Genomic DNA, 12,672 nt, shown 5'->3' on the forward strand with positions numbered 1-12,672 from the left:
CCCATCCCTTACTAGATTCAGCTCTAGCTGACCCTTGTCTTTTTTGACTCAATTGCTGCATGTCCAGGCAGTGGTTCTGTATTTTTCCTGGGCAGCCCATAGCCACCTCTGCATCTTTTTTGCTTTCTGCATTTGAGCTCAATCACAAGTTCCCTGTTCATCCATGCTTGCCTTCTGACATGGTTGCTTATCCTTCTGCACTGTGGAATGGACCATCCTACTGCTTTGAGGAGACTCTCCTTGAAGATCAGTATTATCTTGGTGTACATTTGTAACTCTGAAAGTTTTTATTGGGAGAAAATTGCTATCATGGTGCATAGAGGTCCAGGTCAGATCATTTAGGTTGCCTCTCCTTTCCTTGCTGAAGAAGTAAAGACCAGTAGGTCTGGAAAAACCTTTTTCAGTTCATCATAGTAGTACAACAACTTAAAGTCAAAGCTTCCTCCCAGACTCACTGCAGCTTCACTGGGTGTTCAGATACTCGCAATTCTGAATGATATGCAGTTAGAAATAAAAATGCATGTTAATTCCAGCAATAAAAAGATTTGACACACAGAGAGCTCATTAGGCTAACTGCTGGGTTGAACCACTGTAGTTCTTTAAAGCTAGAAAGCAAATATTTTTTTTCTGCCTTTGTCTAAAATTCTGAACTTCTTGTGTAAATAAGTATTTTAAAACATTGTACTTCTCAAAACCCAGCTGCTCCTTCGGGGAGGCACATAAGAGCACTTTTGCAGAAGGAATTTGTTTCCTCTATTTGTCTTCTTTGTGCCAGTAATTGTTGCTGTGAAAGCAACAGGGCATGGAAGCTTAGGACTAGTAAATTCTTCTTTAGCTACAGATGTTCTGTAGATGACAGCTATTCTTAAAAAATATAGAGACAACATATCCCAGTTGGGGAAAATATCATTTAGCCTCACGCAAAAATATCATTTGTGTTGGCAGAAATGGGCAAGAATACATTTCTGATTTTCAGTATTTTTAATAGATTTTATTTTATTTCTGGTCATGGTTGAATATTGAAGTAATCGTACAAGATTAGCTAATATATTTTCTGTCTTTGGCCTGTCTTACACAGTAATATGGATAAAGTCTCGTTAAAGTCAGTTGAATGTATATTCTATCGGTTTTGAAACACATCTTTAAAGTGCTCGTGTAAGTACACACTGTAAGTGCACCTACTTATTTTGTACATCATAGTAACTCATATCCATATAATATCTGCCATAAAATGTTTAATTACTCTTTTTATAAATAATCATTCTGAATAGTGCTTTACAGCATAACAGACAGCGCCACTCCATAATTTTGCACAACAAAGTTATTCTGTGATCCCAAGAAGACAGTAAATAATATGGTAGTAAATGATTCTCTGAGGAAAGGATACGTTGGTTGTGGTAATGTTAATGATTACAGTTACTAGAAAGTATTTAGCTCAGATCTGTGCTTTGGCTGATAGCGCCAACACAGTTTGCATTTCCAAAACTAGTCAGAAAAAGTTCCAAAAGTATCTTCTCTTTTTTTAAAATTTTTTTATTTAACAACTTCATAAACGGGCTTCTGTTGTGTTGAACAAGAAAGTGTAATCTCAGGTGACAGGATGTGTACCAAGCTCACAGTTGGTTGCTTTGATAACAGCTGATTTATTTCACCTCTTGAAGTTGTGGGTTTACAGCAGGACGATAAACATACGAAACAGAGTAGTAAAAGTTTTAAGTTACATTAATTTGCCTCCACTGTGCCTATTTGTGGCTGTGTTCTCATATGTGAGAACCTGCTCTTCAGAGATTTATTTGAAATAACAAAAAAATAGCCCTTCCAACTAAGAAGTGCTACAGTTTCTGTCTGCAAACTGAAACTGAATTGCTGGCACAGCATTTTAAATCAGCATTTTATTCCTCTTACTTGTTGTGCTAAATCAGTTTCATATTTTGGTTGGTATACATACTTGTGAATAAAAACCTATAGCGGCTTCTAAGGCGATGTAATTTTACAGTAGAAAAAATTACAGCCCTTGAAAGCAAATGCCAGTAATATTTGACTGACTGTTACAAAACCTGTTCGGTGCTGTTAGGGCTCCAATTCCAAAGGGTTAAGTCTGTAGTAAAGCCCAAGAAGAATGCAAAATGATCAAGAAATGACATGCTGCCTATTGTTTGTAGCTATAGGATCAAAATAACAATTATACATGCCAAATAAATTCTAAACCTGTAAAGGAGAAAAAGAGGGGGTGGCTGTAAGTACAGGTGCCAGAAGCATTAAATAACCCTCTCAGACAAGGTGCACCACTGTTGTCTTGAATGCTGCTAGGTTCCCCCAGTCTGGCATTTTTCCCCCTGCACTAGACAATGTGCATTCACTGCAGGAGACTAGGTTAAGCCTGCGTCTCCCAGACCTGCCGGCTCCTTCTGCCCAACCCGACACAGAGGTGCCTTTGTCAGTATAATTACCCTCTCCTTGTAGTAGAAATAGTTTGTTTAGAGCCTTATTTGCAGGTAGAGCTGGTATAAGCAGGAATTAGCATGCTAAAGAACCTGCCCCAGCACTGATTTGGGCTTATTTATCTGAATCTTTGACAATCAGGGTTTTTTTTCCTCTGCTGGTTTATTCAGTGAGATACTATCCGAGATTAAGAGCTTTAAGGTTATTAAAGAGATTGAAGATGGGAGCCAACTGGCTGTTGTGTGAGGGAGGCGCATGTCATGGTGTGCAGGATCTCCCAACAATTTCATGCCTGGCAGGTCTGCACCTTGGCTGCCAGAATAAACTTGGGCGGATGATCCTTACAGCTTTCTGGGGATTGATTAAAACTCCTTTTGGCTTTCAGCACGTTGTCCACATCAAAAAGGTGCAAGAAGTAAAATAAATGTTTCTTTTGCTTTTCAAGATACTGTGGCCAATCTCCCTAAGCCTTCCTAATTGGCCTAGGCTGGTTGCGGATGATTAACTTGAAGTTAAATGAGGCCTGCTTTTAAACATGCTTTCCCAGACTTTAAACAGAACGATGGGGGGAAACTTTAGACTGTTGCGATGCTGGACCGGAGCCAAGCTGGGTTATTATTAAAGTGGATCCAAGTTTTGATCCAGGTTTTGTTTACACTGAGCTGAGTTGATGGACATCCCTCCCTCTCTGCGTACCTACGTATATTATTAGTGATATTAACAATATGCCGTTTCTGCCTGTGAAAAGGAGCCTTTTAATGAAGAGGTGGGGGAATATTAGCAGCTTTGGTTGAGTTAAGAGTTGCTTGCATTTGGACTTTATTGATTTCCGTAAGTTATTTTAACTATGTTGAGATATTTCAGTATGAAAAAAATGTGGAGGAAAAAATGTGTGCAGTGTTTAATGACAACATTGCAAAGAAAATAAAAGTAATGTGCCCCGAGGGCAAAGGCAGTGAGATTTGTTCTGAGGAAAAGCATGCTCTAAAAATAAATCTTTGAAGAAACCATTTTGGTCTGTGAATGTTTTTTTAGTGACTTTCATAATTTTTCTGTGGGGTAAATACAGTGCAGATATTTGATCATTAAAAGTTGGGGTTTTATACAGAACTTGGTAAAACTCTAGTCCTTTTCTTTTTATGTGAAGATTAAACGTAAACTGTAAAACAGGCTCCTGTTGCACACGAGAGGCCAGAATTCTTGTGTCTCTGGTGAATGCAAAAGATTCACCTTCTCTGTGCCTTCAAGGAAAAGTTTGTATGGGCTTTGCAGGTAATTTTGAGAGGAGACTCTAGCTTAGCATTGCTTTGTTCTATGGCTGATAACCCCATTCAGGGCAGTCAAACAGTGGACTCTGGCAGTGCTGCAAGTTCCTTTATGGCATTGAGAACCAGCGACTGGCAGCATAAATCAGATTTATGTTAAGCAACAAGGCAAAGGGTCTGAACAGCAGGAGTCATTAACCTCCGAATGGTCTGTTGAGGGAAGCAGTCAGTTCTCAGTCTGAAAGTGTCAAGAAAGAAGCTGAGAAAGTGTGGTGGAAAGCAGCTGGGGTTGGAGCAGAGCACGTTGTACTCACCACGTTCGGTAACTGAGTCTGTGACACACAGAGAGTCTGACTAGAAGATCTAGTGGCTCTTTTTTAGGTAAATCTTTGTTTTCTTAGAGGCATTCTCTGACTGCAGACTGCTCTTATTAGCATCTCCTGTGAACTGGCTCGCAGGACCTGGTTTTCCCGTCACACATCCTGCCCCTGCCTTGCTTTGCTGAAAGGCGACTTTTCAGTTTTTCTGACACCTTGCAGCTCTTGTGTCTTTGCTTGGTAACCGGTATCCAGCTTGGAAAAGCACTATATTTTAACTGCTGTTATAGTACAAGCTGAGCTTACAGATATGTCCAGGAATATCCTTAGATTTAATTAAATTCTGTGAATATTAGCATGTCTTCTGTGAAACATCTGGCACTGAGCCATGCCCCGGTAGACCTGTACACAAGAGAAGTACAGTAACAAGGGCACCCCAGGAGGGCTCATGGATGAACCTCAAGCAGTTTCACTACGACTCCACCCTTGCTTCAAAGAGAAGAGGCTTAGGCTCATCCATGAACCATCTCTTTCTCAAGCTTGAAAGATGTTACCCATTTTCCAAAGCCATCACCTGTTTGTGCATTCCTGCTGGTCTCAGTCTTGGTGTGTTCAGACTCTTGTGTCCTCTGCATCTCTGTGTTGAGGAAAGGCACATTGCAAGTCCCTTTTGCTGTTGGAGCATGGATATTTGGTATTTTATTGTCGTTGACCTTCCCTAGAGTTTTGTGGGTTTTTTTTGCTTTCCCCCCTACTTGGAAAACAGTTGATTGCATGTTGCTACCTCAAAACTTTTCTGGCCTGTTTGCCACCCTCTTAGATTTGAAACCAGCTGTATTATTGGTAACTTCGTTGGCTGTTTGTACCACTTAAACAAATTGATAGCAAGGCAAATTTAACAGCAAGACCTGAAACTTATTTGAAACAAACTGTATCCCAGATAACTTGAACTTTAAAAATCATAAGTAAATAATCCTGTTACTCTTCTGTGAAAGTGTTAGTGTTATGGCCCTACTATTGTTTCTTTCCCTCTTTCCCTTGATATATGTTGTATTATCAATTACAGTGTCTTGCATAGATGCATGGGCTGGGCACTGTTTTCCCTGAAGTATTTATTATAAGTGGGAATGAGAGGAGGCAGACTTGTCCTGTGGTTCAATCTACTTCAGACACATCCTAAACTCCCACTACAGGTAGATGGTGACAATATCAACTATTTAAAATTCTGCAAGGGTCTTATCAGAGTTTACTCCAACACATGACATTTTCTCCATTACCAGCAAATAACTACAGTACTAGGGAGTGAGAGAGAACAAGCAGACAAGATAAATGCAATGACAGAAACTACTGAACCAAGAAACAATACACAGACACTGCTCAGCGGGGTGAAATACATGGATCTCAAAATTTTTTAGAGGGAAACAACAAAACAAAAATACAGTGTTGCTCTGTTCTCTTATATTCATAGTTCATCATATTAAATTTGCTCATTCTCAAATCTTGTTCTCTTTTTTAACACAGGGTGCTAAGGCATGTTTTTTGCGTGACATCCCATTCTCTGCGATTTACTTCCCCTGTTACGCTCATTTGAAAGCTTCATTTGCAAATGAAGATGGGAGAGTTAGCCCTGGAAATCTGCTCTTGGCTGGATCAATAGCTGGTAAGTGCCCAAATTTCTTTTTCATTGGACTGTATTGCACCTGCAGTGCGATAGTCATGGCAGTGAGAACTTTGAAAAGCTCAAAAGAACTATATGCAGCTGTACTGCATTTTGCAACCTCATGCCCAAATAACAGAAAACTACTATGCTGTAGAGTTAGTTGCTGTTAAAAGTAAAGATACTGTAAGTTCCTGGTATAATCATCATGTTCAGGAGGTAAAAGAAAGGGAAAGATTTAAGTGCTGATGTTTTGTTATCATATATCATCATTCCTTGTGAAATTACTGTGCTGGTTTTGGCTGTGTCTGACTGACTGGTAAAGTTTTATTGAAATAGTTTATAAATAAAATCATGGCATTTTTGAAATTCTTTATGATCAAAAGAATTTTGAATTTTGGTATATGGAGTCCGAAAGCCATTCTAGTAGTACAGCTCTTCAAACACAGTGACGTAACATGATGATATTTACGTGCTGCCCATAATATCCTATGCAATTACTTGATTTCATGAGGATTTTACCCTTATTATTTTTTTTAATATTAAACAAAATGGAAAAGCTTGAAAACCTTTCTGCTGTTCCACAGGTTGCTGATTCTTAGTGTACCCAAATATGACAGAGGTGCTCAGTGTCATCTTGAGCTCTTGCTTGTTTTAGTTTGTTACACAGCATATAGGAGAGCCAAATCATGTTTAACTTGTCACAGATGTATTTAACTTGAGTGTGCCCGAGTGTGAGACATGCTTTGTAGCCTCAGCTGGCCTTTGCATCAGCTGTGTAGCTGGTCCCTGGCACGGCATCCAGCTTCTACACCCAAAGGTGACAACTGTTTGGTAGCTGCCTACTATAGAGGGCAGCTTGAGAGTCCTGCTCTTGCTATGTCTATGGTTTTCCCTTCAGGAAAGAAAGGGGCTTGAAAATTGTGCAACAGAACCTTTGGGGGGTGAGTAGCAAGCAGGAGGGCTCATATCAGCAGGTATTTCCATTGTGTTCATCAGGAGCTGCTTGGTCTCTCCGATCTGGTGCTGAGTTCTTCCTCCAGTATGGCCTCTGACAGGCTGCTGTGACATGCCGGGTGAGAAAAATGATGGAGTGGCATGAATCCAGTATGGATAGTGGTTTAGCTGTGTTTTCTCACTTGAATTTAAGCTTGATTCTCCCTAGGGAAACTGTTCTTGGTCAGGGTTATACATGGGGCTATGTATCTTGAGGAGCAGGAACATTTTATAGCCAGTATCTGGTCTTAGGATATAGCTAAGGTCATTTATGTTGTCTTATTGAAGCATATAGCTCTGTATTCAGTAGCTCATACTCTGGGGGGGTTGACCTGACACTAGGAAAACCAGCTGTGTTCAAACGACTGATGCTTAAAGCCCCCTTGTCCCCTACCCTCCCCCACCCCAAACCAGAGCCAGCTTCCAAATACCCAACAGGATCTTACAGCCAGCTTATTTCTCACCTGTTTTAATGGAACAAAAACAATTTTTGAACTTTAGATCGTATTTACAGACTTGAAACATAAGCTGGCATTTTTAAGCCAAGTCATTTCTTAGATTTTCCTATTTTTCTCTTTCTAGCCATTGTCAGGTGATTGCAGACTGAGATAACCGTCCCTTTGAAGTTCAGGCACAGAAGCAGTCTTTATTGTTGCTGATACGCTTACCAAACTAGCTATAATGTGAATTTTATCCACTGCTTCCTGTGAATCCGGTCCTAGGTTAACTCTCATGAGCAAATTACAGTGTTAAAGATGCAACACTCGCCGTACTGTTTACAAAACCAAGGAATTTCTTTTATTTGCTAGAAGTAAAGCGTGGTGGGTGCATTTGTGTCCACTCTCATTTGCCACAAGAAAGTCAAGGGGAAGACAAAACATAAACCCCACCACCTCTGAAAAGCTGGCTCAGTCTCTGGGCTGATGTCTCTTCTCTGGCCGGGGATCTCACCTGGCCATCGGACTTCAGACATGTGCATGAGCTCTGTTTGGGTGTGAGAAATTCCACCTTTCCACAGCCCGTGGTGCTGGGATGTTCAGGTGCTCACCTGCGTCTTTTGCCAATGGGTATTGCTTGTGCTGGGTATATTTTCTTCCCTTTTGTGTTGTCAGGCACACATGCATGTCCTCTATCTTGATCTGCTTCTGGTTTTCACTGTTCACCAGATGTCTCAACCTATTGTGCCACAGCATTTTCTGAGGAGGTGATTCCATTATCAGCTACAGGACCCCTCTTAATTTGCTCCATCTGCTTATAACCTCTATGAACTTTCTTCTGCTCCCCTCACTCCTCTTTTTTAATGTCAGCTCCTGCTGTGCCATTTGTCTCATTTTCATTGTAAGCTTCCAAACAGCGACCTGTAAATTTTTGTCCTATACCCATAGCTCCTAAAAACAGGATTAAAAACATCTTTAACTGCAAAATATCCTCAGTAATAAGGGATGAGGAATAAGGAGGTGGAAGTCAATGGGCAGTAAGCAGAATTGTTTCTAAGTATATCTTTTGGTTTTCCTTGAAAACATTGGTTGGCTTTTGAAGGACAAAAGTCCAGCGTTAAATTGAAGACTCAACCAATATCCTGGTGTGGGTAAGGCTAAGCAAAGAGGAATTTCAACATTTCTGGAGTTCAGAAATCTTTACTGGGTTTTAGCACTTGCCTGCCAGACTGACCACTGTTCAAGTTCACTGTGTGCGTTATTTTGTGGGGTCTGGGAGGGGAAGAGGAGTTCTTATTTTGGTGATACGCACACGCTTACATCTCTCAGAACAGTCTACATGAAGGGTGCTCTGGTGCTTGAAGCCAGACCATGCTGGTTTGGACAAAAGTTGTTACAGAATTATTAAGCCTAAAAAAAAAAAAGCAAAGGAGATTTATGCATCTACATATGACCAAGCTGGTTTGGAACAGATGCAGAATGGAAAAGTATAAAACCATAAGAGACAGTGTCTTTTGGGTCCAGTCTCAGTGCTTTTTTTGCCCTTTAAAAAAAAAAAAAAAATTAAACATGGGCAGCCCCAGTTTGGATAGAAATTATTTTAGAAATACCACCCATTGGTAATTTGGTGGGGTTTTTTTCTTTCAGTTGATTATCTGTCAGGGTAAATTTAAATCTTCCTCCAAATGTTCTGCTGAGGATGTCAGCTGTGGCTTTGCAGCTGAGCAGTCTGCCATGCCTAATGAGAAGAATGACCCTTTTTTTAAACCTTAGATCTCATGCTTTACTGAGCATGCAGGGCATTATCTGGTTCTCAGTACCATTGCTGCATGGGGGGAGTGTGCATGTACAGGCTGTTCTAGCACAGTGTGCAACCAGAATGCCAGGAACCACAGAGAGGCGTGAAAAGGAAAGATCGATCTCACCTCCAAAAACTTTGTGTTTATTAACTATGCAAGTTTCTGGTTAGTGCTGAAAAATCCAACCCATGCCTCCCAGCTCGGCGGGAAGCATGTGATATGGTTGTTCCTCTAGGAGAAGGTCTCTGGGTGAAGCCACATCCACGACTGCCTCTTGTTGCTAGTTTTCCTTTCCAGCTTCTACTTAAATCAACTGTGGCTGGATTCTCCTGGTACAAGGACGCAAGGCACGGTTACCTCTGGGTAAGTGAGGTGTGTAGCATATGTGACAAATGAGTGATCCCCACCCAATGATTTTTGTGTTGCTTAGGTATGCCTGCAGCCTCTCTGGTAACCCCTGCGGATGTCATCAAAACACGGCTACAGGTGGCAGCCCGGGCAGGACAGACCACCTACAGCGGCGTTGTAGACTGTTTTGCAAAGATTCTTCGAGAGGAAGGTCCAAAGGCTCTGTGGAAAGGAGCAGGAGGTGTGTAAAGGAGCTTTGATTACAAAGTGATTTCTGATTGTGGTTTTGTCACTTAGGAACTCTTTTCTTTTCTTTCAAGCTCGTGTATTTCGATCTTCTCCTCAGTTTGGTGTAACTCTGGTGACTTACGAGCTACTGCAGAGATGGTTTTATGTGGACTTCGGGGGAGTGTAAGTATGTGGTGTCTGCCTGGGACCCTGAAGCTGCACTTGTTTCTATGTACGTCTTGGTGCCCCTCAGCATATCAGAGTCAGGGTCTTGCTATTATGGAGCACACATTGCAAAGGCTTTGTAAATATTACTTAAGCCACACTACACTGGTGGAGGTTAGGATGCTATGCCAGTACCCATTTTACAGCAAGATATTACAATTTTTTATATCACTGTTTCAAGCTGGAGACCTGTGTTAGTGTAAACAGAGACAGTGAGAGGCTAAATAATGGGCTGGGGATATAACTGCAGGGGAAATGTGACGCCTGCCAGGTCAGGATATGCTCTGCATTAGTCCTCATTAGTTTCGTGGAGGAGCTGTGGCCCTGATTAGGCAAGACATTTGGCGTCCAGAAAAAGTCTATGGATGTCACCAAGTCCAAAACCTATTTGTTGGAGCTTCAGCTCTGCCTTCCATCTTTGTTGACAGTACAGATGGATGTGCATATTGCTGTGATCCCAGCAGCAGCTGCAGACCGTTTGCAAAACTCTGGGGACAGTAGCTTGAAAGTCACCACAAAAATTACTTCAACTCTACTAGGTTCCTGGATTGGTTGTGCACTGTAGCAGAGACTTAGGAACCCCTGCTCCTGCAGTTTTGATTAATGCTCTAAAAATTTTATCTGGATTTGACCATACTCAATCAAAACATAAAGGCTCCTAACTGTTCTGGAAGGTTTTAAAACAGGGTATTTCTCATGACATTGTAGCACTTAAATTTACTTACTGGGAGGTACACTCAGATGTCTCATTCAGCCTACTTTATGGAGAAGCTTCTTGTAAATACTGGTTTTACTCTATGGAAATTAATTTATTATTTTTATTATTTTGCAGAAAACCAGCTGGATCAGAGCCAGTACCTAAATCTAGGATCACGCTCCCTGCTCCTAACCCTGACCATGTTGGTGGTTATAAATTGGCAGTTGCCACTTTTGCAGGGATTGAAAACAAGTTTGGACTTTACCTACCTCGGTTTAAGCCATCACCACCTACCTCAAAGGCTGCTGCAGCAGTAGGACCCTAAGTTTATTGCTGTAGGTTTTTTTGTTATTAGTTGGGAAAGAGCCACTTTTCTAATTGGTTAAGACTTTGTTCCTTTAGCTTCTCATCATATAACAGTTTAGCTTCATTTGAGTTTTAAGGCAATTTTCTTCCTAAACATAATCATTTGTCTTCGTGCTTCCTTAACCAGATCACTGTGAAATTCTTACCAGTTGTTTTAAGTTTGGGACCATGAATGTATTTGTCCACATCTGACATGTGCTTGTGTTGGGAAGACACTAATTTTAGGTTCCATTTATGGGGAGGGCTGGGTGAGAGCTGTGAACCAGCTCATCATACATGCAATGCTCGGTTGCAGATTACCAGGGCGGATGTTGCACATTGTCACTCAAATGGAAAAACTCAGTGGATATCACGGTGCTCAAAGCGGAATGATTTTGACTGTACATGTAAATTGGTTATAAATTTAGTGTGTGTCTGTAGAGGTCAGCAAATATATACCCGGTACCTAAGTATGCCAGTACAGCTTCAACTTTTAAAATATGTACACGCACAAGTTCTGTTTCTGGATTGTATTATGAAGCTTTTATGTGGAACATGTTTTTGTAATGGAAACCACATTTATAAATGTTTAGCAGTTGTATTATGTTACTGGTATCAAAATGCTCAAAAGAAAGTGTTATTGTCCATAGTCTTTGCACTTTATGGCAGAACTTTTGGCATTCTACTACACATACAAGGAAATTTCATAACTAGGTGCCTATCTTGGGTTGCTGGTGTTTGGAATTCAGTTTGTATATGCACTTCTATAGTAAAACACTGCTTGTTTAAATAACTGCAATAGAAAATTCATGCACTGTATCAATGGTACCTGCCTTAACTGCTGGCTTGTAATTGGCAAATAGGTGGTTTCAGATTCTTATTTACTTCATTGAGTCAAAAGAGATTAAAATACTCTAAAAGAAAAGATTTTACTTAATTTTTTGGTGCCTTGCACAGTGTCTAGAAAATTATGTATTTATGAAGATAGAAATAAACCTTTCAAACAGTCACACACATGGTATTCTGTTACGGAAATAGTGTAGTACATCAAATGTCTTGCTCAACTTCAGTTATAAAGTTAGGTTAAGATAAAGTTAATATTTGGACATGTAAAAACACCTGCAGTTTGAGAACCTGAATTCCCCTGTGCAGAAAAGGCATCTGTTGGTGTAGATGTCACTGGAAAAAAGAAATTTTTTCTTAGCCAAAAACAAGGACTGGAGTAAGCTTTGATATTTTGACCTTCACTTTTGGGGGTAGGTTAATGTGATATGAGCAGTGTGACTATCCAATCAGTTGACGGTACTGTTGGGTGTCATCTGTGATACTTCTCTTAAGACCAGGAAGAATTTGGTCTTGCTTGACTTCTTGGGGTGGGGAGTGGGTGCCTTCAGCGTTGACTGTAAACTGAGGGAATGCACAGATTCAGTATCTTTGAAGAAGAATGAGCTAGGTATGCACTATCACATTGCTGTACTATAACTTGTGGAAATACCAAAATGGAAATTGCTCTATTATTGTATTTGTGTTTGTGTCATCATGAAAATTATTCTCTTGGACTGATTTGCATTTTGAAGTTACCAGTGAAATGAAGTCATGGCAGGAGTAGCATCTGCAGTACTCATGCACGTGAAAGTGAGGGGACGAGATGACATCTGCCTGCAGCTGCGTCTTGGAGTCTGGCTAAACCAGTGTGCAGAGACTCTGCGCTGGGCTCCCACAGCTGCCAGCTGCTACCTCTCAGCCCTGTATATCAGAGCGTACCCAGATGACAGCTCCTTCATTTCAGAAATGGGGAAAAACGGCTGCTCCTTGTATAACTCCAAAATTAACTGTCAGGATTTTTGATTGAGGCTTGGCATAAAAGTTAAACTTTCTCACTGGGAGCTGCCTGTGCTTGACACTTGAGGCTATGT

At 40.8% G+C, this 12,672-nt stretch overlaps 1 protein-coding gene across 2 annotated transcripts in view; it reads left to right on the forward strand.

The window, feature by feature from the left end:
- The window catches only part of SLC25A13 (solute carrier family 25 member 13), a 98,062-nt gene extending 86,299 nt beyond the window's left edge, over positions 1-11,763 (forward strand). For both annotated transcript variants that reach the window (XM_026842113.1, XM_026842112.1), the window contains exons 15-18: positions 5,546-5,684; positions 9,344-9,502; positions 9,582-9,672; positions 10,547-11,763. In XM_026842113.1, the coding sequence (XP_026697914.1) occupies positions 5,546-5,684; positions 9,344-9,502; positions 9,582-9,672; positions 10,547-10,736 (579 nt within the window). In that variant the 3' untranslated portion in view covers positions 10,737-11,763. The remainder of the gene's footprint in view (positions 1-5,545; positions 5,685-9,343; positions 9,503-9,581; positions 9,673-10,546) is intronic.
- Positions 11,764-12,672: the final 909 nt, after the last annotated feature.

Source organism: Athene cunicularia (assembly GCF_003259725.1).
Source record: "Athene cunicularia isolate RWA chromosome 2 unlocalized genomic scaffold, athCun1 chr2_part1, whole genome shotgun sequence".
NCBI lineage: Eukaryota > Metazoa > Chordata > Aves > Strigiformes > Strigidae > Athene > Athene cunicularia.